The sequence below is a fragment of the Dipteris shenzhenensis genome, chromosome 17 (genome assembly GCF_047967505.1).
Source record: "Dipteris shenzhenensis isolate YYH24624 ecotype China chromosome 17, Dip_SZ_1.0, whole genome shotgun sequence".
Classification (NCBI taxonomy): domain Eukaryota; kingdom Viridiplantae; phylum Streptophyta; class Polypodiopsida; order Gleicheniales; family Dipteridaceae; genus Dipteris; species Dipteris shenzhenensis.
Window position 1 is genome coordinate 22,718,281 of NC_141612.1, and position 27,094 is coordinate 22,745,374.

Genomic DNA, 27,094 nt, shown 5'->3' on the forward strand with positions numbered 1-27,094 from the left:
AGAGATGACGGATGAATGCAATGTGGTAGAAAGAATGCTACGTGAGATTCACAATGAAGGGTGATACCCTTTCATTAATGTCCCTTGAGATCACTCAAGTTCCATCTTCCCATTTACACCTACCCTTAGCCTATGACCCATGCACCTACCATTCAATGCACTCTAATGCACCCTTTCCCTTTCCTATTGCCCCTAGGACCTAGACACGTGTGTGCACATCTTTATTACTAATCATTGGCCAATGTTACATAGTTTTGGCGGTACTATTTACACCGATCATAAATTCAAACATATAACCGCACCATCAAATTGGCACCTAACAATAATAAAGTCCTAATGACTATTAATTAACTAAATAATCATTTCTCTTGTCATGACACTCCCTCCTGCTTGAATGAGCAGAAGTCCTCTTCTAGATTATTGCTTGTCTCTTCCTCTTACGTGCACTTTCTCTTGTTACTTTTGCCATTGCATCACCTCTTTGTAATCTGCGAGTATCTGTGGAAAATCTGTAAAGAACTCTTCTTCCATCCATTGTGCATCACTAGCTGGCTGGTTTTTAAACTTCAATAAATACATATATCTCTTCTTTCCACGAGTACTCTTCTCTTTATGGTATACGATCTGTTCCGGAGTAAGAACTTCAGTCCCATCTTCAAGTTCAGGTTCTTCTTGATGCTGAGTATCCAAAAACGCAGAAGTATCGCCATGGTATCTCTTCAAATTGCTCACATGAAAGATGTTCTTCATACGCCAGTGGGCTGGTAACTTCAGCTCATACGCTCTGGATCCTTCTTCTGGATATAAAGCTGCTGAAATCTGAAATGGACCATAAAACTTCGGTGCTAGCTTGACATGTTTGGTACTTCCTCTCACTGACTTGATTCTTCTTTTATCAATCTTCAATAAAACCCAATCATCCTCCTTGTAATAAACTTTTTATTGGCTGCCTTGGATTGTTGAACCTGGGCCTTCTTAATATGTTCTTTTACCTGCTCAATAACCTGTGACATATCCTCAGCAAACTGGTCAGCAGCAAAAATTCGCTCCCCCAAGTGTGTTATTGGAGGGTAAACATTGCCCATAGATGATTTCAAATGGGGCTTTCTTGGTGGAAGTATGTACAGTGTTATTATAAGAAAACTCTAACATGGGTAAGAACTCTGGCCACCTTCTAGGTTGGTCATGGACATAAGCTCGAAGTAAAGTAATCATGGTTTGATTTGCATTCTCACTTTGTCCATCTCCTTGAGGATGGAAGGCTGTAGAAAATTTCAGTTTGGTTCCGAGATTCTCTAATAGAGCTGTCCAAAAGTTGCTAATGAAACGGCCATCATTATCGGATACAATGGATTTTGGTAACCCATGTAACCTGAAGATTTCCCTAATGAATAACCTTGCTGTTTCAGGAGCAGACAACTCTTTTTTACAGGGAATAAAATGAGCTTGTTTACTCAGCCTATCTATAACAGTGAAAATCTGCTCAAACTGACCAACCTTGGGGAAACCAGACACAAAATCCATTGTAATGTGTTCCCACCTTTCCGAAGGAATAGGCAAAGGCTGCAAAAGACCAGCAGTCTTACTTGTGTCAGATTTAATGCGCTGACATACGTCACATTGTTGAACAAAGGTCGAAACTTCTTTGCGAAGTTTAATCTTGCTACCTGCTGCCTACGCTCACTCACTCTCTCTCTTCTCCCTACACACACACTCTCTCTCTCTCTCTAAATGTGCCCCTACCCCCTTTTCTACATTTTGTCACTCAAAATAGCTGCCATACGGAATTTCAGGACCCCTTTTTTTTCTTCCGAAAATAGGTCCATGATTATGCACCCCTATTCTTGTAGGTCTCTCAACTTGTTAGAGTCGAAGAAAGATGAGTTGCCTTGCTGTAAACCACATTGGAGTGCATGCTAGGCTGTTCGGGCTGTGTGCTTGTTACCACGAGTTGTGAGGATTGCTCGCACATCACTGCAAGCTATGTGTCTCCCTTGTGTGGATAAGTTCCAGCAATGGAACTTCTTGTAGTTGCTGTTTGTGCCTGGATTCATAGGAGCACTGCCTGCAGGATTGCCTTGGGAGAGGTGCTGTGACACCACTTGTATTTGTAGGGAATCCTAAACCCTAGGCTTAGATTAAGCCTTAGAATGACACCTGGCAAACTGCCGCATGTGCGGTGCAAAAAATTATTATTGCACCGTTCTCTTGGGGATCCTAGACTCCTTCATTGAACTAGAGTCGGATTCCATACAATATCGGTGGACAACAAACTCATCTAGTATTAAGGTAATGTTATCTTTATGATGATGTGCGAATCGATGTTATCAGTTTAGGTATCTATGTAATAAATGCTAACACCACAATAATTGAAATAAAGCATGCCGTTTAATCTATTTAATCATCAAACGTCTTTAAAGAGGAGCTATTTTACAATCACATGGTTTTTTTCCCTGCTGATCGAACTTGGTTTTTTTCCCTGCTGATCGAACTTGTCTTGAGTTGATTGCATAGGAAGGACATGATGCTTAATTTGGCTATTTCTGAAATATTCTGCAGTTGGACCTGGTACGCATGGTGGCTCTTCAACGCCCAATTCTAGCAGTTGGCAAGATCTCTGAAAAAATTAAAGAGACTTGTGTAAACACTATTTGTTCTGAAAATGTAAGGTTACATCTTTAATCTTTTCAAATTCAATAATGAAAGAATGCGAACATGCTTCAAGAACTTGCAATGTAAACGATTTTCAAACGCAGTCTTTAGTAAAAGCTTTGAGTTGATATGGACAGAAGTCAATTGGAAAGGAGATGTGTTTGTGTGGTTAAGTTTGTTTGATAGTTTGACCTTGACGGTTTCAATGTTTGGTAAGCATCAAAATATGTCTTTATTTCAACTTCTGACATGGTAGGGTTAGCACTACTCTTTCTAGAGAGTTAAATGTGACAGAGGTATTGTACGTGAAGTTGGACAGAGGCTTGTCCAAGCAAAACAAATGCATGCTGAACTGTTGGTGCCAATTGCTATGATTACAAAAAAGAAGTGGAACTAATTTCCTACTATGACATATAAGTCAAGGTAGCAGGCGGTACAACCAAAGTCCCATACATTATTTAACTCGTGCTAAATTGTTTAAACGACAAAAGTCAAACCATATTGGGTTTGCGGCGGAGGCCCCACCCAGCCAAAACATACTTCAACCAGCCTACCATATTCACACCCCAAATACATAGGCCTAGAAAGCAGCTTGTCTTTGACCTTATAAACCGTAAACCATGCATAAACCACACCATGGTTGCATATGTTAAACTAAACCAATATGCACAACGATTTACACACGTGGGTCATGTTAAACCATCTTTGGTGACATTTGGTCTCTCCAAAGACTTCAATTGACTAATACTTCCTAGTTCATGTCGCATTCAATTGGAACGTAACATTCTTCGTTCTATAGGAATCAATGTCCTTGATGATAAAATCTGGGAATGCTCTCCATATCTGGTAAATGGATTCCCAGCCTCAAGTAGAGGAAGTCCATGCCAAGCTACCATTGTGGTAACGTATTATTCCATCAATTAGAGAATCAATTGTCTATAAAAATAGTTTTAACAAAATACGAAACACTCGATGCATCTTGCAACCTTGTGGTGATTCTAGTCTATAGGCTAACTTGCCTACTCTTTTCAGAATTACCCATGGCTCATAATATCGGGGTGATAACTTAACGCATTATTCTGAGTCAAGGACTTAAGGTCTTAGCATGTGAAGGAATGCCAAGAAAAAATCTCTCCTTCATCAAACTCTCTAAAATTTCTATTTTCTTCTGCATGTCTTACCCCTATCTGTGGCTTGGCTTCCCACATCTAGCTTACATAATATGCGGTGCTAGGCACTTTTTGAGGAATCCCAATTGTAGTTGATTAGCAGTTCTTAACCCATTATTCAACTCAAAAGGACTTATCTGTGTGGGTGAATGCTTTCGATTATTATTGGCAACCTCAAGTAATGACAACCACTTGTTCCATGTACTTTTGTCTTGACAAAACATTTGTTTTCAGCATATCTTCAAGAGTGTGGTTGACTCTCTCTAACTATCTGTTCCCTACTAATTCAACATTAGTCTTAAGTGCATCAAATACCGCGTTTGAGAAATGACTACTATATCTCTATATGATATTATGGATCTCGGCAATCCATGGAGATGAAATATGTTACTCATAAACAAATCCATTACTTGTGGTGCACCAACTAGCTCTCTCGTCGGAATGGAGTGAGTGCTCTTGATAGAGGCTGGCTGGAAGAGCCCGTTGGACAACTGATTGAATGAGATCTAGGCTCACCCAGCCAGCCAGCCATCAACTCAGCTCACTAGCTTGCTGCTGGCTGACCAGACCCTGCCCTATATAAGGCCCTCTAGCAGGGTCAGTTCCCTACCAGTGGAGGCTACTTGATAGGCTTTGGCAGTCTTGGCTGCACCTAAACATAAGACTTCATGGCCCTGAACCAACTCAAAAAGCAAGTATTAAGGGTCCCAAGGAGTGCTCTCCTTAGGATGTAGACATGCTGGCTTGAGAGCAGCAGCTACAGGAAAGGGCATGTGGTATGGGACGCATGTTTGGACTTTGGGGTGGCTAGCTCTTCGCGGTGGTCTAGACCTCATGCTCGAGTGGGCTCGCCTTACTGAGCTTATGGATGGGAGGTAAGCTGCTAGCTCCAACCCTTATTGGTTGCATCTCATGGTTCTGTTGGACTCTGGTTCAATGTTGTGCCTTACCGGGGTCTTTTGATTACAAGACCTAGTTAGGGGATGTTTCATTTGCCAGCTTCAAGCTATGTGGAGTCCTGATGCTGAAAGGGAAAGCGTAAATTCCCTTGGGTGTGTTTATCTTGGTAAAGGTTGCACATGCCCCTTAAAAGCTAGGAAATACTTTTTGCTAAAAGTAATCCATGCAGAGTCTAATTATGGCAAAGTAGCGTAAAGCTATTATCTCAATGAAAGATCCCTGCCTATTTAGTCATGGGTGTTTGAAGATTTTTGCTGTCGATAATCGATTTCTTCTTGCTGCTTTTATGCCTGGTGATCTGCCGCTTGCTGCCTATAATCGCTGTGTGGATAGCAGCATCTAGCAGCTGTCCTAATCCCCTGAGTTATCATTACACAACACAACAGCAGAACGATCTCCACTAATAAATGGTGTTGTGGAGCCAGAAGTATTCAGAGCTGTTTACCTGCGCAGACTGCTGCAAATCCAGGACTGTGTGTGAAGTTGTGCTGAGCAGCTGATCATCTCGGGAGCAAGGGAGGATTTTGGATTGCAATCATCTCAGCCTAGTTCTGTTACACGTTTGATACAGGAGCTGTGTGCAGCACCTTGGAAGGTGGTTCACACGTAATGGACGGCAATCCATGCAGTGATTTTGTTTGGAGAAACTGGGTGAAGCCATAGTGCTGCTAGCACCTAGAATTCGACCGAAGAATAATAGAATGATCCATTTGCATTTTGGATTATCAGCCTTGCTAAGCCTTTTGGTTTCATTCCATAGTTTATCCTCTATGGCAAGATAAAGCCGAGCTTTTGTCGTACTACAACCTTAGATTGCTCCCATAGGATGAGACCATCTCCCAACTTCGGCCTTGTTAACCCAAAGTAATTATTCGGGAGATAAAGTGCTTGCAAGAGGAATTGAAAGCCTCGTTAGGGCTTCAAGCCCGAAGTATTTCTAGTGCTTGTTTGGGATCAGAAGTATTGATGAGGACACAGAGGATGAATCTAGATAATGGTTGAATATGGAGGAGAATTCAGTTGAATCCAAGCCTAAATCTAAATAATGAGTTCTTAATGTAAAGTACCACCATTTTGTCTTTTGGGTGATGTGGTATGTATGTTATTATCAATTTTGCCTCTACTTTTTAGAACTTGCTTCTCTCCTTGCTTTTACAATAGGAAAGCCTAAATCCTTTGTATAGCAATAATTTCATGTATCTCTCCCGCCATATCCAAGTAGAGGATAGAAGAATTCATAGCTTGATAGTACTCAATATTCCCATTCCTATGCTTAATCTAAAGTTGAGTCTACGAAGTTCCCTTCTCAATTCAGCTGTCATCCGAGTGAATCCTCACTCTAGGGTAAAGTTGATTGATAGCATAGGTGAAGGCCATTTGCACAACTAAGCGATATTCCAATGGATTTCTTGAACACTGGAGCAACCTCACATTGTTCCGGTCACTGTCACCTAGGTGGTGTAACCAGCCATTTCCATGGCGGATTAGAAAATCATGACTAATCATTCACATGCTTAGCCTCAACTCCCACGTCGGGAATCCATCCTTTGGGTGATTGGCCAAGGCCTAAATACCAAGGGATGGAAAGGGGATGTGGTATGTGAAGCTTGGAGGCTAGCTGCCTATCCGCGGTGGTCTAGACCTCAAGCTCGGGGGTGGCTCGACGTATTGAGCCTACAGTTGGGAGGTGAGCTGCTAGCTCGAGCCCTTATGGGTTGTTGGTGGGGGTGTCCCACAATTTTGTTGGAGTTGTACCTTATCACGTTGTGTTGATTATAAGCCGTGGTTGGGGGATGTTTCATCTAGGGCTCAAGCCACGGATTGGATGCTTGCCGCCATTCCTTTTGACATTTCTCTTGGCCTTTCAAGTATTTCTTTTGTTAGTTTGTTTGAATGCCCCAAAAGGGATTGATGATCCTTGGCAAGATGTAGTGTTGTTTGAGATGCCTATTAAAGTTTCGTAGTCAAAGATTCTAGCAAGACTTATTAGTATCTAGAAGTCATTTTTTCAAAGAAAATATGGGTTTCAGGGGCTTCTTGTGGAGGATAAGGAATCCTTTCTCCCAAGTGAACATGAAAGATTTCAAGGGTGAAACTGGTATATCCGTCGCAGTGCTGGTAAGGAATCAATGGAAAGTACATGCCCCTTTAGAAGGTCTAGTCGTATGGAATCTAAGATTGAGGTGGATATGGAAGGCAGCCCTTTCATTCAAACTGAATTTTCTTTTGTGGAGAGTCCTTGTTGGCAAGCTTCCTGGGAGGACAAGAATTTCCAAAAGAGGTTTCTTTCAGGTTGTCTTTGATTCCCTTGAAGTTGCACATGTGGTGCTTCACGCTAGCCCTTTAGCACTTGGCTCCAAGATGATATTCTTCTCATCTTTCTCATTGGGATTTGAGCTAGTGGAAGAGGAAAGATGGATCACATCTTTATTTAATGAGGTTCCACCAACTCTTTGCCAACGATTGTTGCTTTTTTTGGTTTAGTCACAATGGTTCTCCAATCTAGTCTTTTGTCATAGTCAGGGCTGACGAGGTCCCGTGTGTTAGGGTCATTGCTGTTGACCCTAATATCTCCAATGACCACATTATGTTCTATAACAGATGGCTCTCTATTTTGGCAAAGTCCAGTTTGCAGACTCGGCCACTCTTTGGCCACTTCTCTAGGGATTCCCCAAAGGTGGCACAATTGGCATGTGTTGACCCTCCGCAGAAATAGGTTGCAGTTAGAGTTGGACATACATTCAAATTTAGTTCTAGCAGATCAAGGGGTTCTGTCTTCCGATCTTGGCCATCCGTCTCACACTGAGCAGGTTGAGTTGGAGATGGCAGACTCTCAGATTCAGTGATAGGTCAGGAGGCTCCTTCCCTAGATCTTGGCCCCCCATCTCATTCCGAGCAGCCCATTTCTCCTTCAGCTCAGCAGTTCCTTCCTCTTGATTGACGGCCTAGGGTGGCCCTCGACAATCAGCCCATTTCTTCTTCAACACAGCAAGTCCTTCCTCAAGATTGACGACCTCTCTCCCGTCTTTCTTGACAACTTGGGACTGCTTTCTCCAGCTATGGTGGAGAAGTTTTGCTTCTGTTCAGGGAATTATGTCATTTGACGTGTATGAACTGTGTCCTCTCTCTTATGTTAAAAGGCACTGAATGCCCTACAATTACTCCAAAAGGTTTTCACAAAGTTGCTCCAGTGCAAGTTTATTTCCCCTAAACCACACAATGGGCACGAGATGCAGCCTCCAAAGCACATTGCTTAGCTTAAATCTTATAGAGATCAGCCAGTACACATTATCCTACCTTTCTTTAGATTTTGTGCTGACCGAGTCTGCAATTCCTATTTGTTTATAAAATGCATGTTAAATAAAAAAGAGTCAGCCAGGATTGCTTCCTTTCTTAGTTTTGTGACTGTAAGGGTTTCCTAGGCTTGCTTAAAGAATACCACAATCATTGTTTGTGACATTGATTGGAATAACATTGACTAACCTCCATGTTGCTTTCCTGGACTTGCCTTGCCTCTGGATGTCCAACAGTTGTACTGGCAGGAATGCGCCTGCAATTTCAGGCACGAGAAATTTTCCCTTTTCACAGTAGAAGTTAATTTGGGTGGTCTCCATCACTTTTTCATGTGGACCTTGCCACAATGGTTTAACCTGTGTTGTGAATTGCATGAGAGGCGGCATAAAGCTCTCTGAGGGTCATTTCAATATTCGCAGGGGAGGCACTGCACATTATCTTTGTCATGCCACCACCTTTATATTGACAAAAGCTATGCACTTGTGATGGCTTTGCTTCTGGAAGATGATGCTCAAAGGGTGAAACTTAGAAGTGCCACACTCAGCTGCAGATGTAGAAGTTGTAGCTTAACATGCTGCTGGTGGATTGCTATGACAATTTCTCTGGGAATAGAAGGGAAGACTTCTTATTTTGAGGAGCAGTGACTGAAGGACTGTCTGAGGGGGGGGGGTTCCTAACACTTCGAGAAGTATTACCGGAGGCCTAGGGCCACTGATGGTACGTAGGCGAGTGCTAGTCGATGGTGTCAACTATGTGCAAGCGGTACAAGTGCTGAAGTAATGTGAGCAAGAAGAAGACCAAAGCGGAACATCATAAAAGCCAACCCTCGACATGAACGGAAAAGAACTTCAACCACATGACACGGGGTCCGTTGTACCAGGTGAAGGGAGAGGAGGGGAGGAGAACACAACGGGAAGAGATCTTAGAGAAGCGAGCAGAGATGGGAAGTAGCATAGTTTATTAGAAAGCAAGATGAAAGATACACCAGGAGAAGATACACACGAGGCGAGCTCTTGACTCTAACCTCTCACTCCTTCACTCACGCCTCTCGCCCCCACTAGCATGTCCCCCCCTTTCCTCCGTTTCCCCCTCTTCAGCTTCTCCTCATCTGCTCCCCCCGTTGGAAATCTCCTTTCCTTCTTCCTATTGGATATCTTCTTGCATCCTTAGCCATTCCACCGTTTGTGGGCCGCTTCGCCCTTGATGGCTTCTGCAACACTCCTGCCTATTCTGAGTCAATGAATCCCGTGCTCCATGTGTTCTCCTGTCTATTCCATGTGCTCCTGACACTAGTTGGTTGCAAGGGTTGGTGTACCACCTATACCTCTTAACTGTTGGACTGCTTCCCATGTGCACCAACAGGTGTACCCCATGCACGATTGCGCCAGTACTTCCCTCTACTTCCCTCTGATCAACTTTGACCATGGTGGGTCGAGGTTGAGGTTTGGTACTCTTCAGTCATGTATTGCTCCTGTCATATCCATGTCATGTCCAAGTCCTCTACAAGTCATGTATTGTCAAGTCATGTCGAAGTCATGTCAAGTCATGTCCAGGTCAAGTTATGTCCATGTCAAGTCATGTCCAAGTCATGTCCAGGTCAAGTTATGTCCATGTCAAGTCATGTCCAAGTCATGTCCAAGTCAAGTCATGTCATGTCCATGTCAAGTCATGTGAAGTCATGTACTGTGTCCTCCAGAGTGACCAAGATGTGAACACATGTGAACACGATGTGAGTAGGCAGTTGCTGAGGTAACCATGATGTGACCCAGGTGTGACTCTTGGTGGGAGTCCCGGAGACTTAGAGTACAACAAGGACTGAATGTAGATCCATTGACACTGATATGATACGATTTTTGAGCAAATAGATTTGGAATGTCCTAAGAAAGACAATGTGCTATTACCTCTGAAGTTTGAACAAGTAAAATTAAGTTTTTGTACACATTTTCTGGATGGCCCGAAAGAAGACGACAAAAGATTGTGCTTTTCCAGGCACTTTAAACTCATCTAATTGCAACTTTATAAATGCTGTGTATATAAACTCTGCATGAAAGGTGGTGGATGTGATCCTGAGTTTCTCCATCCTTGCTTTATTACTTGCAAAACAAGGCAATGCTTGATGAATTTTCATTGCCCCTTTCAAACCAGAATTTGGCAGTTCTAGAGAGCTCACAAAGATTGCTGGAAGCCATTATTCACACGGTTTTTGATCGAGATAAGCTTCCTTCATCTACAAATTTACCTACATTGCAGATGCATCTTGAAGGTAACCCAGTACTGTTTTGTTTCTTTTGAAAAAAGCTATTAGAAAATTGATGATAGTTTTAAAAACAAAATGATGATTGTGAATTACAGAAATGCTGAAGGTTCTATTGTGGGTAAAATGGAATGACCCTGCATTCGTGGAGATCCATGGACGCTTATTGGATGCGACTGGACCTTTTTTGAGGAGTTCACCGACTGCAACAATTACTGTTGTAAATAAAATTTTTGACCTGCTAGCAAGTCTCCCTGTTGTTCAGAAAGTAAGTGGAAGTTGGGATCTCACCATAATATTGCATTGTTTTGTAAGGTATGGTTTATGTGTACTTTTGGGTGATATGCTTGAACTGACTACAGAGTATTGCGAAAGATCCAAAGGCGTTTGAAATCTCACGGGCAAGGCTTCAAGTCTGTACCTCTTTTCTGCGCATTGCTAAGGCTGCTGATAAGACTATTTCCACTCACATGGAGGTCGGCTCTATTCTATGGACTTCCTTATTCATCTTGTTCTCTTTTTTATCATACAGGGCACAACGATGGCTGCCAAAAGAACTCTGAAGCCATTTGTGGAGATGGTTGAAATAGAATTCAGGTTCTTCTTTGATACTAGGAACATACAAAATTTCCACAAGTGTCACTGTATCACCTGACACTGTTGTGACCAGCATCTCACCAATCCCTTTCATGGGATAAGATGTATTGTTTGCACAAGTGACAATGCCCCCAATGTGGAGCATCAATCAAGTAGTGAGATAGAGTTTTGCAGGAGGTAATGTACTTAGAAGCACCCTTGTCAAAATACCAGGCTGACTTCGAATCTTATAGATAAAGCTGAAGCATGCGTCTCTGGATTGTAGTGGCAGGTCACAACAAATGCCCACTCATCCTGAGCCAAGTTTGCTGCCTCATGAGGGTGATCATGGGCAATAGTAGCATTAAGACCCTGTTGCTGTTTTTTCTTCTCCGAAGCAATGCACTTGCGGCATTCAGAGATGTCATGGTCAGGATTCCTGCAATAATTACAATGTTTCTTCTTCTTCCCATTAGCAAGAGAAGAAGATGATGAGGTACCACATGAAGGTTTGGGCTTGCAGTAATTTTCCCTCCCTTTGCAAAGGCTTGATCTGCATGAATAGAAGCAACCCTGTTTTGACGACTGTGCTCCTTTTGCAGTAGTAACAAGCTGATTGAAGCTATGGTGGTTGGAATTACCCATGGCCACCAACCTCAATGTTGTAGCACATCCTTGGTATGAATTTGGGAGCCTATCAAGTGTCGTGGACACTACTTGTGAATCTGGGCAATCTATCAACATTGATGTGTTAGAGGTCATCTGCTAATGTCACCGTAGAGAGAGAGGGCCTTGCTTGTGGGTGTGCCCGCCCAGTGAGAGGCTAGGGTAGATGAGTGAGGGCTTGTGTTGTGGGTGTCCCCCCCCTCCCCCCCCCCCCCCCCCGCCCGTGAGGATAGGTATTCGCCTCATGTTGGCCCGTACTCATGCCATAGTGGCTGGCTGTGGAGGCGCCCTTTTGTGCCAGCGGAGGTGGCCTTGTAGGCAGCTCTGTGGGCAGTTGTGTAGGCCCCAGCAGATGCTGCTCTTGTTGAGGTGGTCCGACCTGCTGGTCGGTCACTTGGCATGTCCATAGGCAGTGGGCTTGAGCCCTATGTATAGGGCTGTGTGCTGCCCTGCTATATAGGGCCCTGATATAGGTATCAGCCTTGATATAGGGCCCTGAGAAGCCCTTTTGTAGGGCTGTAGAGCGGCCATGTAGGGCTGTAGAGTCGGCCATGTAGGCCTGTTGGGTCGGCCACTAGGCAGCAGGCTGGTCAGCTCTGCCCTTTGTTAGCCGACTAGGAGGGGCTGGGGGGCTATATATAGGCCCCCCCCTCAGTCCTCTTTTCATCATTCAGTGGAGGAGCATTGCTAGCTCAGTTGAGCAGGTCTGCAGCAGCTTTGCCTGCCTTGTAGAGAAGTGCTAAGGGAGAGTTGTGGAGCAGTTGAGCTGTTTGTATGAGCTCTCGAGCAGCCCGTTGGTTCCAAGGTTTTCCCCTAGTTGTAGCGGGGCTTTCTCCAGAGATCACTTGCAGTTCTCTTGTGCCTTTTCTCTCTCCTTTCTCTCCTTCTTAGTGTGTGTGTGTGAGGCGTGCTCTCTCTCTCTCTCTCTCTCTCTCTTCCGTTCATTTCCGCTGCACTTCTCACATGATGAGCTGCTCTCTAAAATCCTTAATCTTGGTGAGGTAGGTATCGTAGCAGCCAGATCTACTCGTCAGACTAATGCTACGTAAATGACACGGCAAGACATGAAAAAGGAGACTGAATGATCAAGAAGGGACAAAACAGACCAATTATATTGCTGGCAAATGCACCTTTATGTAGAGCTTTACACTCGCTTACAACCTCTCTGAGGCCGGATAAGATCAAGAAAGGCTTACCAACAGATTTGGAGCTGGCAAGAGAGCTGATGTGGACGCAGGCTGATTTGGCGTCAACGCTGGAGGCTGATGTGGCAAGTGATCCGATATGGCAAGGTCATCATGTCTACCCCCTTCTGGAAAATGGACAGTCATTGCAAAATAAGGCTTGATTCTGGCAATGTGGGCAGTTGTTTTTTTACGTTTGCAGCTTGCTGTGCATCGCTCCAATGCATAAGTGGTTCAACCAACAGGTTAGAATGTGGTAAGGGCCAATCCACTTCGCCAGAATTTTTTTGCGAGCCCTTTCTTTCTTGTGGGATAATGAACCATCACCAAATCCCCTTCGGAGTATTGAACTGGTTTATGTCGTTTATTATATTGGAATTGTGAGCTTTTTTAGATGTGCAGAGGCATTTTGATGAATGAACGTTAGTGTGTCATCCAAAAAACTTGCCCATTGTCGGGCATCCTTATGTTTGATTTTATCATGCTGAATTGTTCCAATCTCAGGTGGAAAACTCGGAGGTCGGCCAAAAGTACTTCAAATGGTCTACATCTTGTGGACTTATGAATTGTTGTATTGTATGCAGCAACTACGTAGGGAAGTGACACATCCCAATTCAAGTGTTGGGGATCCACATACATTGCTAGCATCATCTTCATTGTTCGGTTTAACCGTTCTGTCAACCCATTGCAGTCCGGGTGATGGGGATTAATGAATTGTTGCTTCACATTTAGTTTATCTACCACAATCCGCTTTACCTCAGATTTGAAATTTGAATGTAATTGCGGTGGACCACGACTTGAGGTACAAATGCAACGAGCATTGCATCTTAGGCCAATAGAATCTTGTCTGCAGCTTAGTTAGAACTTTGAGGAATCCCAAATGCCCTCCAAAAATCCCGTCATGAAAAGCATGTAAGTAATGATTTCTGAATTGTTTAACAGTCGAGGTTGAAAGGGCGGGTTGTGAAAATACAAAAGGTCATCAATTACTTGCAAATGAGGTGAGAAAGTGCTTGCTGCTTTATCTTGATGACCTCAGTATCATTTTCTTGAGCAATCTTCAAATCCTGTAATGACGGTAGTGAAGGGAACGTCTGAGGTATTGGAAGGGGCATCCGAGATGTATATGGCAACCTTGTAGACTCCTGTGTCGCGAGAATTGAAGATCCCATTGGCCACAAAGATGAGATTCCGTCTGAAGATGTGGAAAGAGCATCTGCAATCAGATTATCCTTACCAAGAACCGACCATGTAGATTCTTTTCTTTAAAAGACTCGTGAGCACCGCATGGTCCGTTTGGACTTCGAAGGTCGTTCCATGAATGTATGGATGCAATTTTGAAATTGCCCAAACAACTGCCAAGCATTCAACTTCAGTGGCTGCATATCTTGATTCCGGTTTGGTAAGTGACCCACTCAGGTAGACTATTGGTCGTAGCTTACCTTGATTATCTTTGTCAAGAAGTACTGTTCCCAATACGTCTTCTAATGCATCCATGCATATCAAAAACAGTTTTTGCAAATCAGGATGGCGCAACAAAACATCATCCTTTAAAATTTGGTGGATTTGATCAAATGCTTGCTGGCATCCTGTGGACCAATTGAACTTGACATTTTTTAGCAAAAGATTTCGGAGAGGAGCTGAAATGCTTGCCAATTCGGGCATGAATCGTGAGCTGAATCCAGTCATTTCTAGAAAACGCTGCAATTGTTTGACGTTCTTTGGGATGTTTTTCATTTTGAATGGCTTTCACTTTTGCCGGTTCTGGGCGAATTCCATCACTTGAAACAATAAAGCCAAATATTTCAATTCGGATTGTGCCCACATACATTTGTTTGGATTCAACCGAAGATTGTAATCTTGGAAAAGCTCAAGAACTCGCTCGAGTACCCTTTTGTGATCCTCCCAAGACTTTGTGTGGATTAGAACATCGTCAAGGTAGACCAAAACACATCCCTCGACAATTATATAATGTAAAACTGAATTCATCAATCTCTGAAAAGTGCCGGGAGCATTCTTTAAACCTAACGGCATCACATTAAATTGATAAAAACCAAAAGGTGTGCGAAATGTTGTCTTTTCTTTGTCCCCAAGCTTTACTGGGATTTGCCAATATCCGGATTTGAGATCCAGAGTTGTGAAATACTTTGAATGAGCCAATGAGTCGAGAATATAATCTAATCTTGGAAGAGGTTATTCATCCCGAATTGTTACCCGATCTAGAGTCCTAAAATCAATGCAAAAGCGATGAGAACCATCCTCTTTTTCAACCAAATGTGGCTCACATGTCCATGGACTTTTAGAATGTGAAAATCTTGTCTTGTAGCATTGAGGTCACATGTTCCCGAAGAATTTGAACATCTCTAGATCTTCGACGTTGTGTTGTTCTTACAGGAATTGAATCTGAAGTTGGAATTTCATGACATACACTGGCTGTCGTTGTCGTTGGAACTCTTTCAGTGAAAGCATTTGGAAAATCTTGAAAGAATTTGCTTTATCTTAGACTGGTAGAAAATATCTTAATGAATCATTGATGACGAAAAATTTGTTGACAGAATTCGCGAGTAAATCGAGGGAATTGGTTTGGGCTTATCTACATGCAAACATTTATTCTTAAAATCAATCATTGCATGATTGTTTAATAGCCAATCACACCCGAGTGTGATAGGAAATATTTTCTTTGCTTTCTAAGTGGCGACTTGCACAAGGAGGTATATGTGGAATAGTCCCCAAGATTTGAAGTTTTCAACTCAGAGGGGATGGTCTACAGGTTGAGGAAGGTATATGGACAAAAGCAAGCACCTTAGGCATGGAATGAAAAGATTGATGCGTTCTTTCTTCGGAAGTGGTTTTGAAGGTCATTGGCAGATCCGAACTTGTAGATCTTCTGGGAGTCAAGTTTGGTTCATCATGGTGTATGTCAATGATCTCGTTCTGACAGGCAGCCACATGGTCCACATTGCTAATATAAAGGCTGCTTTGTCACATGATTTTGAGGCGACAGATTTAGGTTTGCTCCACTTCACTTTGGGTTCAGAGATTTGGCAGACCAAGAGGGGATTCTTTGTATCACAAGAGTGGTACGTTCATTCGCTCTTGGCAGCCTTTCAAATGGAGGATTGTGAACCCATCTCCTCTCCCATGGATCCCAACACCAAGCTGTCCCAACATGATTCCAGTGAGCTGGTGGATGCCACGATGCAAAGGAAACTTGTTGGTTCCTTGATTTGGCTCCGTAGCGTCAAGGTGGACCTTAGCTTTTCGGTGAGGTTGCTAGGCTCCTTCCGACGCCACTGAAGACACGTTGGTATGCATGTATGCGGATCCTTAGGTGCACAGGGTACGAGGGACCGTGGACTATTTTATGTGGCAAGAACAGGAGTAAAGCCTAGGATCTAGCTACAGGGATGGAGCGATTCCGACTATGGGGACATCCACACACACAGAGATTGACAACTGGCTAGTGTTTTTTTCTTGGTTCAGCAGCCATTACGGGAGCAATATAACAAGTAGTCCATCATGGCCTTGTCTTTCACAGAGGACTAGTAGCGGGTTGCGTGTTTAGCAATCTGCGAGGTGGTCTAGCTTCAGAGACTACATGGAGAAGCTGGGCTCCCATAGAGAGATCCGATCGTCATCAAATGCGACAATTAGAGTTGTATAGGAGTTGTAAGGAATCTGGTGTTCCATGCTCGGACCAAGCTTATTGGGATACAATACCACTTTGTTTGTGAAAAGATCCTTGATGGGGATATGTTGCTAGCCTTCTGTTCGGCGAAGGACAACCCATTGACCTGTTTACCAAGCCTATACCATAATGTTCCCTTGGGTTGATTTGACATCCACAGGAGCTGAGAGTGGGTGTTGGACTTAGTCATATCCTGTATGTACAATAGTGAGTGACGGCTGCTATGTGGTGTTGGCTGTGCCCGCCTAGAGAGGATGACATTCATCCACAGAGAGGCATACGTCTCGCCAGGGCTCGAGCGCTAGGATTCCTTGTTGGAGTTCTTGCTTCTCTAGGCCAGGTTTGGAGGCTGGTAAGGGGCCATTTGGCCGCCTCATCAGCAAGGGTTGGGGTTTGTTTGGACAATCAACTAGGTTGGGTAAGCTCGACCAGCTTCGTCAGGTAGAGCCGGCCACAGACCCAACCCATGTGGGTTGGGTTAGGCTAACTACCAGGTTGGCTAGTCAGCTGCATAAGCAAGCCAATCAGCAAGGGGGGCCTTTGGTATACCTATTGTATCATCCATGTGGAGTTTTTCTCAGCATTAGTAGCAAATTTTTTTCCCCGACGCTGGTGTCGATTTCCGTCAAGTTTTCTTGCTGTTCCAATTCGCTGTTCTACTCTCAAATTTTTGCTCGTATTTTTGGTGCACTTTAACACAACCAACCTTCTTTACTACCAAACATCACATGTTCCATTTCCACGTGCTTCTCATGCTGCTTCTTTCCTCTGTATTGACATTGATTCTCGTCGAAGTGCGTAGTGCACAACTTTTGCATACGTTGGACAACCATGCTCAAGAATCCTTTAATGCCACTTCAGTAGCAAAGCATCCACATAGCATTTGTCTTGAAGCCTATCATGCACAATATCCACACTATCAAACATGTTAATATAGTCAAACCAAGCATGTTTAGATCTCAACTGAAATTCTGGTATCAACTCCCTAGAAGCTCCAGGTGAGAGAAAGAAAGAAAGAAATATTAATGTCTCGGAAGGCTTCACATGACTATGGGACAAAGGGCATCAAGATAAAAAACTTAGACAAGCCTCTGTGGGCTGAAGCAAAGGGCGTGCTGTGAAGAACCAGTCTTTTCGAGAATGCAAAGGTGTGCAATGCATGCCGAATTTGAATGCCAATTGGCCCTCCAATGGGGAAGAGCGCCCTTGTAAGAAGTTTCTATTTTTTCGACCTACATGCAAGGTGGGAGAGAGAGGGCGGATGAATGCAATGTGGTAGAGAGAATGCTACGTGAGATTCACAATGAAAGGGTGATACCCTTTCATTAATGTCCGTTGAGATCACTCACGTTCCATCTTCCCATTTACACCTACCCTTAGCCTATGACCCATGCATCTCAAGAAGTGGTTGCAATAGAATTGAATCTTGGTAAGGAACTCCTGGTCTTGCCCCCAAGTTCGAGATGTATAGAGCTGGAGGAGATCTAATTGTAGGATAGGGTTAATCTCATCTCGTAGAATCAGCTCAGGGGGTGCGTCCATGCAGTACACCCTAATGTGCAAACCATGTTGACACGCGTGCATACCATGCCATGATGATCCCACTCTTTGCTAACCATCTAGAGGACTCTCTTGCTAGTCTCGGTAGTCTCGTGGGGTGAGGCCCAAACTCTGTGGAGAAAAGTCACCGTCTGAAAGATGGCATCAATATGAAGCGATGTCATGGCAAACTCTGCCTGTACTATCTGATGAGGGACTGAGGGCTTACTCTGAATCATCCTAAATTCCATGATTCCCTGTAGCTACTCAAATCTCCTCCAATTTGTCGCTGAGAGATCACTTTCCAAAAAGGTGCTATATACATAGCAGTCGAGCTCACTAAGGTGTCAAAAAGCCAACGCTTTGTCGGTGGATCCTGAAAGTGTCTGAAAACACTCTCTCTCTAGTTGGGCTAAGGCCCCCTGTCCTCATGTAAGTTGTGTCCTGGTTGTATGAGAGAGAAGCGATTTGGTTTGTCAGTTGGCATCATGTTAACGGCAATAGTCCACACAATAGGGAATGAACGGAGCGTTGGTGGTGCATTGTAGCTCAACATTGTAGGAGATGTGTGCGTGTTTTTTACGATGCTAGTTGACACCCAAACATTAGCTTCCTTCGTTGGGTGAAATAGACAAGCAGACATGAACTTCAACTAGAAGGAAAAATCCCCCTATGTCAACACATTGACCAACTGGATGTTCTTGTGGAAGCTAGGTTTTGCTTTAGGGTGAAGCAGAGAAGGGGCACATTTTGTGTGTCTCTTGCTGTATTGATGGAAGAGCCACGACTCTTTTATGGGTACGGATTTGAGGATGCTTATTCATGTGTTTGCCATGCTAGGAGGGGATACAGATGTGCAAGGATATAGCTGATATGCATAAAGGAGACTTTCTTGTACAAGGACTCACAAGCCTTGCAGCTCTTTGGTGCTGGATGATGTACAAGATAGTTGGAAGTTGCTATCTAGAGCCTTGATTTGAAGGTTTTCCATGGATGAAAGATATTGACGTAGATGATGCAAGTATGATGTGAGTCTGCGTCAATAGGCGGGCTCCAGTCACATCATACATACATGCACTGTTGGATATGGGTAGGTTTATGATATCATTATTTACAATGGTCTCAATCGGTGGCCTTCTTCAGGTGGTTTCTCGTGTATCCCACGTGGGGGAGGGTCGAGCGTGGTTGACTACATCATGGGATCCCTTGCCTTCACATCTCGTATCACTGATTCTCTATTACACCACCTCCCCAAGGGGTAGATCAGACCTACCTCGTCTCGCAATACCGCCCGCATCATCGAACGATCACTCACACTACATACCATGACATACACTTTGACCGTAGTCTCTCATCTAAGTATTCTGCCCGCCTATACACACTGCCTACATACATTGATCACACACTACTATTAGGGGACCGTGCCGCTCTGATCACTTGCTCACTTCATGAGGCTGCCCTTCACGCTTTCCCCTACATGACTTGCTCCACACGGCCTCCACCCCTTGGTTCGGTCTCCTGCAATAGCTGGTACGATGATGAGTGCAAGGCTTTTCACCGTCAACTTTGAGACCAAGCATAACCTTCCGAAACCCGAGATGATACTTGAGTACCGCCATTTGGTATGCTGGAAGAGCAAGCTTTTGTCCATTGCAATGAGGAGAGTTACTAACCGTTTTGTTTAGCAACAACTCCAAAGATATTTGGCGGATATTCCTTGAGCAATGATCCCATCATTTCCATGTTTAGGCTTGGGGCGCAACCTATAGGAGCTACGGTGGCCTTTGTCAAACGCAGAGCCATAGCCAGGAGGCCACGCCGGAATGCAGCCATATATAGTTGCTAGCGTTCAATGTCTAATACGGCACCAGACTTGACATTGGATTTGACGTGACATGATGATGTAGCTGATGTAGATGTTAGGACTATGTAGTATAGATGTTTTTATGACTATGTAGCATTTAGCTCCACCCTTTCAGATTGTTGTATCGGGTTTGTTATAATCTCATAGACACATCAGTCTTCCGAAGACCTTAATAAACTCTCTCTCTCTCTCTCTCTCTCTCTCTCTCTCACACATCCCACAACACATTTCATTGCTTCTTACATATTTTGAATCATCATTTCTACACGTTTCCTTTGTAAATCGCATCTATGCTCCCCTCCCCAAAATTTGTTTTCTTGCGTAGCACTTGGAGTGCTTTCCTTGGATATCAAGTTCTTTCCTCACCTCATCTGGTGGAAAGCTCTGCTTTCTTCCATACATTGCAATACCACCAAATTTCATTAACCACCATGCATTATCGATCAATAAGAATGTGTGTGCACGAGTGACACAGATACTGGAAATGGTTTGCAGGAGAATTTGCTTCAACATGTTAGAAGTAGTTTGTCTTTCTTTTGTGCCGTATAGCTTGCGAAGGAGCTTTTTTAAAGGTGTGGCATGTGCAAGTAGTTTTTATCCACTAAAATTGAATGAAAGCAACATATTTATTCTTCCCAAGGATTGCTTCCAGCTCTCTTGTTTTCACACAATGCATCGCAATCGTAGCTTGGTCCCTTCTTTCACTTACAGATCACTGCGATAGCTACGTTGATGAGTCCAACACCACTATTGCTATACAACCAACCCAATGCATACATTGCAAGCACTTGTCGAAACCTACCAGCAAATTTCCACAAGCCGATTGCGTAAATCTCACATCATTCAGATTGAGAGCCCCTCTACTTTGTATTGCCTCCATGCAAAATCATGAGCTTTCCTCTCTTCCTCCGTGACTAATCTGCATGTCACCAAATGTAACGTGCATTTTTTAAAATTCTGAGATTTTCAAAAATAGGCAAAACTAAAGGAAGGAAGGAGAAGAAAGAAATTGAACTCTATTATTCACAAAAACAAACAACATCCCCCCATTTCCCCTAAGATCTTCCCTCCCGTCAAACTGCTCAAATCTCTCGTGTCTATCATGATCTTCCCTCTCTAAAAACCTCCCTCTCCCAACCTCTCTATGCTTCTCGCCCCCTACCATTTACACATGGCCCTTGTCTTAAAACCAACCACTCGACCCCCCCAAAAACCCCTATTCAATGCACTTATCACATAGATTGGGCTCCGGTGACCTAATTGGCATGAAATGAGTCACATCCAGGAAGCCCTAGTGATTCCCCACCTCCCTCTAGACTATACAGCTAAGGAGGGTTTACAAAAAAACTGCCTAAGTACGGCCTCCTGCAACACTATCACTAAAACATACTAAACTTGCCATATGGCCTTTAGCTAAAATTTCACATAACATTAGGTTCAATTGATGGACCCTTTAAAAGGGTTGTTTAGTATTCTTTGCCAAAAAAACGAGAGGATTGGTTATTATTCCCAGTGTATAGGTGCCCTTGGGATAAGGACAAGCTCATGGGTGAGTCTATGGATGAGTTGTGGCTCATTTATACGAATCCCTCGGGATGGACTTCTTCGGATGCTGGGATCTTGAGTAGGTCTTGGCCTAACACCTAGACTGGGGGACTCTTGCAGTATGGGACATGGGGGTTGTGGCCATAGACTTGGCGGGGTGCTTATGAAGCCATAAGCTCGGAGGGTGATCCTTTATACTGGATCTTTGACCGGGCGGTGAGCCACCAGCTCCCCCAATCTGGTCTTCTAATATATGGTTTTTTTGCAACACTTGGCATTTGGACTACACTCAAACCTGTGCCCAGCTAACGCTCACCTAGGCTGCCCGTTCAGCAGTGACCAATGCAATTTAATAAGCTAGTTAGGGGGATAAGGTGGGAAAAAGGTGTTAGAATTATAGATATAATTCAGCAGTGACCAATGCAATTTAATAAGCTAGTTAGGGGCATTTTTCCCTCTTTAAGAGATTTTTTCCCCTAACCGCAGTTAGTTCACTAACTATGGTCAGTGACTACTAAGGTTTTGTCACTAGGACAAAACCTTATCTCTCACTCTTTGAGTTGTACTCTTACACACTCTTCTATTGCAACTCAGCTATCAAGCTTTCAGCTCTCAAGCTCACTCTCTTGCTCTCTCTCTCTCTCTCCGATCTCACATTTGGTATCAGAGCCAAGTTGAGCTCTTGCACCCAGCCCATTAGCTCTTGCTTCTGCTATAGCTCCTGCTCCTGCTTCAACAACCCGTCCGTACAACTCGAAGTAATACAAAGCTGTCCGTACAGCGCCGTACGTTCCGTACAGGTCCGTACGGATCTGCTACTCCAGAACCTGCGTCGCTGAGCTGATGTCGTACGTACCATACCTGCTACGCCATCACTGTTTGTACCTGCTGTACCTTCTGCGTAATCATCGTCGTACAATCTACATTGGCCGTACGTACCTACGTTGCCCGTACCAGCACACCTGCAATTAGTTTGTCGTACGTGTCGTACAACCTGTGTCATCGTTGTACATAGCAGATGTACCTGCGCGTATATTCCGTACAGCACGTCTTCATTCCTGCTTTCGTATAGGCTTGACTTTCGTATAGTACTTCCGTACTGGTCCTGCTTCCGTACAGCAGGTCGTCATTATTGCCTCCGTACAATCTCTGCTTCCGCACAGGTCCGTACAGCTCGTGCTAGCGTACAGTTGCCGTACAAGGTCGCCTTGATTCCGTGCAGTTCACCGTACATCTGTAGTACGTACGGTACAACTGGTTGTACCTGCGCACAAGTTCTTTCTTGCAGGAGAAACTCGCATTTTTTATCTTTGGCAGGCACATCTTGCAGAAAGCCATTGTTTGGCTCAGTTTTTGGGAGTACATTTGGGGCATCTTGTTTGTTGCAGACATTGCAATCGATTTGCAAAATTGCTTTAGAAATTTGGGGCTTTCTGTTGAAATTGCAAATTTTGGGGCTTTCTGTGCTATTGCCCCTTTCTGGTTGCAATTTCAAGCTCGAAATTTGGGGCTTTCAGTCTTGCAGTACAATTTCTTGAAGAAATTTGGGGATTTAGTGATTACACTGCAATTTTGCAGTAAAATTTGGGGCTTTTGCAGACACAGGGCAATTCTTGCAACATTTGGGGCTTTTGATCAGTTTGTCCCTTTCCGGTTGCAATTTCGGGCCTATTTTGGGGCTTTTGTGTTGGGAGAGCAATTTTGGAGATTTCAATTCATACTGCCTTTCTTGAAGTGATTTGCAGCACTTTTGGCAGGTTTTGGAGAGTTTTTGATGCTTGGACAGATTTCTGACAGTGCAAGTGCAGAAATCTGAGTTGCATTTACAGCCAGTGCTTGGCTGTGTTTTTTGGGAGTTGTGCATTTCATTCCCAGTAAGGGAATTCAGTTTTGTATCTGCTTAAATCTCTTTCTCAGATATGGCCCATCAAAATCAGAATGACTTCCAGTTGGGTGGTCTTTCACAGGAAGACAAGTTGGATGGTACCAACTACTCTCTCTGGAGTTCTATGGTACGCAATATTCTGATTTCTCGCAATTTATGGGATTATGTCAATGGGGGTGAGATCCAACCAGCAGATATGGCACCTGCTACCCCTCCCCAGCAAGGAGGTGGAAGAGGTCGTGCACAGGGCGCAGCTGCAGGACAAGTTGTTGGTGCAGCTACAGTCACTACACCAGAGCAGAAGAGATGGGATTCACGGGATGCCTTAGCTTTGTCATGCATCTCTCTTTCAGTGAAAAGATTTATCATTCCGCATATCCGGTCGTGTAAGACCTCGAAGGCAGCGTGGGATATTTTAGAAAGCATGTATGCAGCCCGGAATGATGCAAGGGTATCTTTTTTGAAAAGAGAGTTAAGTAATACACATATGGAAGAGGGTGACTCCATGTCAGTCCACCTCACAAAGCTACAGGATCTCAGAGAGCAATTGTTGAACATAGATGAGATTATTCCTGATTCAGAGATGATTACCACCACTCTGAATTCTCTTCCTGAGTCTTATCTCAGCTTTCATACCTCGCTGAACTTATCATTGAGGGGGGGTGCAAATCCTCTCACTTTTCATGAGTTGATAGGACTTCTGCTTCAGGAAGAGCAGACGAGGAAAAACTTGGCTTCACGTGCAGGTGAACAAGCTATGCTCTCAAAGTTCAAGTCAAAAACAAAGGAACATGCTAAGACATCAGTAAATCAGCCTTCCAGTGGGTCAGGACAGCCTTCACAGAAGGCTAAAAATGATGCAAGTAAGCCCAAGAAGAAGGGTTTTTGTTATTACTGCAAAGAGCCAGGTCATCACATTGCAGAATGCAGAAAAAGGCTTGCAAAAGAGAAGAAAAACAGCTACGGTATGGCTGTTTCAGATTCAGCTCCTCATGCATCTGACAGTGGGGATGCTGCAGCCAACTTTGTTGGACAGGATTATGCCTTTTTATCTTGCATTTCAGATTCTAGGCTGGCTGCTCCAGATGCTCGGGATAGTACAGCCACTTGTAATGATGATACATATGCATTTTTGACTTGCAGTTATGACTCTTCTACAGATGCATCTGCTTTCAGTGTCAATGAAACACTGAACACTTGGTATTTTGACAGCGGTGCATCCAAGCACATCACTTCTAGGAAGTGTCTTTTTACTTCCTTGCATCCACCTCCCGTTGGTAAGAAAGTCACTTGTGCCAATAACTCATCATATTCAGTACGTGGCACAGGAGAAGTTGAGCTTACTGCCATTGATGGCTCAGTTTTCAGACTTTCAGATGTCTTATATGTGCCTGGTATCACCAAAAATCTTCTTTCAGTGTCCACTCTTAACAGAGCTGGATTTCAGGTCATCTTTGAGGATGACAAATGTGCTGTCCGAGACAGGGAAAATGATTATGCCTTAAGATTATCTGGTACTCTGCTGCGTGGGCTTTTTCAGCTTGATCTTTTTGAGAAAAGAGCAGCCCATGCTCTTGCAGTTTCTACCCCTACTGCTGCCATGCAGAATGCAGAATTATGGCATGCGCATGCCGGATATGGCCACATGCATTACAACAGCTTGATGACACTTCAAAAGCACTCTATGGTTGTTGCATTGCCACCTCTTGAGATACCTCTTCCACATGCCTGTGAAGGGTGCATTTTAGGCAAGATGCATAGATTCCCCTTCAAAAAGGATGGTTCAGTTAAAGCTGTCCGCAAATTACAGCTTATACATAGTGATGTCTGTGGTCCCATGAGGACTCCATCATTGGGTGGTCATCTCTACTTTGTTACCTTTATTGATGATTACTCCAATTTCACTTGGATCTTTGGGCTGAAGCGCAAATCAGAAGTGTTCATGGTGTTTAAACACTTTTCAGCCATGGTTGAAAATGAAACCGGACTCAAGATACAGACATTGCGCACAGATAGAGGTGGGGAATACTTGTCTGCAGATTTTGATGCTTTTCTGAAAGGCAAGGGTATTGAGCATCAGCTCACAGTGAGGCTGACCCCTCAGCAAAATGGCAAAACTGAGAGGAAAAATAGAACTCTCATGGAGATGGACAGATGTATGCTGAAAAGCAAACACATGCCTCACAAATTCTTGCTTGAAGGTCTGATGTGTGCCAATTACATTTTAAATTGGGCTCCCACTAAGGCTTTAAAAACAAAAACTCCCTATGAAGTCTGGAATGGGAGAAAGCCCTCAGTGGATCATTTCCGAGTCTTTGGATGCCTTGCTTATGCTTATGTGCCAGTTGAATTTAGGCACAAGTTGTCAGATAAGGCAATTAAGTGCATATTTGTCGGGTACAGTGCAGAAAGCAAGGGGTACCGTCTCTACAACCCTTCTACACGCAAGATCATTGTCAGTAGAGATGTGATATTTGCAGAAAATTCAGCTCACATTCAAGCTGAATTTCAAATGCCTTCTTCTTCAAAGGATGTCTTTGAGGGGTTGCTACCCATTGCCTTGGGTTCCCCTGCTGATATTTCTGATGCAAATGGGAATTTACAGCCACCTCCCGATGCTTTAGTTCCGCCACAAGATATCTTGCCACCTCCACAGGTAGTGGAACAGGTGCTGCAGCAAGAAATTGCAGACATACATGCAGCAAAAACAGTCCCAAACTCGCTGTTACAGACTCTCAGGGAGAGTAAAATTGATGCTCCGTTACCTGGCAGGACTCGCAGTGCAGCAAAGCACATGGAAGGTGCTAATTCAGTGGAATCAGCATATGCAGGTACTCTTCTTGATGAGGAGGAGCCTGCCACATTCGAAGAAGCAAAGGACAATGTGCATTGGATGAATGCCATGCACGATGAGTTGCAGTCCATTAAAAAAAATCAGACTTGCGATGTTGTAGACTTGCCACCAGGTAAACATGCCATTGGCACACGATGGGTTTTCGAGGTCAAACGGAAGCCAGATGGCTCCATTGACAGATACAAGGCAAGGCTGGTTGCTAAAGGCTATGCTTAGAAAAAGGGCATAGATTATGAGGAGACATTTGCTCCTACATCCCGGATGACCACCATCCGATCTGTTATTGCAATGGCTGCACATTTTGAGTGGAATGTTCATCAGTTGGACATAAAAACAGCCTTCTTAAATGGAGACTTGCTAGAAGAGGTGTATGTCAAATAACCTCCAGGCTTTGAAATTACAGCAAATGCACTTCAGGTATGCAAGCTAAACAAAGCTTTGTATGGGCTGAAACAGGCCCCTCGTGCATGGTATGCCAAGATTCATGCCTTTTTGACCAGCAAGGGACTGCACAATAGTCCTACTGAGAGCACCCTCTAATCAACATGGATGGGGGGGAAATATTAGTTATCTTTCTTTATGTTGATGACTTACTGCTCACAGGGTCCAATGAAGATAAAATTGCAGATTTCAAAGCTGATGTGCAGACCACCTTTAACATGTCAGATTTGGGGCTGCTTTACTTTTATTTGGGGATCTAGTTCTCTCAAGAGAGACGTGGCACTGTTATGTCTCAGTCCAAGTATGTGCAGAAACTCTTGGATAGATTTAACATGCGTGATTGTAAGCCCATAGCCACTCCCATGGAGCCGGGGCTGAAACTCACAATGCATGATGCAGGAGAATCAGTTGATGCCACATCTTACAGTCAGGCTGTTGGATGCCTCATATATCTCTGCAACACTAGACCTGATATTCAGTTTACAGTATCTCAGGTGAGCAGGTACATGCATAGTCCAAAAAC

General features: G+C 43.9%; 1 protein-coding gene across 2 annotated transcripts in view; it reads left to right on the forward strand.

Annotated features, from left to right (window-relative positions):
* The window catches only part of LOC147891862 (ARM repeat superfamily protein), a 147,992-nt gene that overhangs the window by 93,506 nt on the left and 27,392 nt on the right, over nucleotides 1–27,094 (forward strand). For both annotated transcript variants that reach the window (XM_087388423.1, XM_087388424.1), the window contains exons 12-15: nucleotides 2,560–2,664; nucleotides 10,221–10,338; nucleotides 10,428–10,597; nucleotides 10,692–10,805. In XM_087388423.1, coding sequence (XP_087244549.1) covers nucleotides 2,560–2,664; nucleotides 10,221–10,338; nucleotides 10,428–10,597; nucleotides 10,692–10,805 — 507 coding nt within the window. The remainder of the gene's footprint in view (nucleotides 1–2,559; nucleotides 2,665–10,220; nucleotides 10,339–10,427; nucleotides 10,598–10,691; nucleotides 10,806–27,094) is intronic.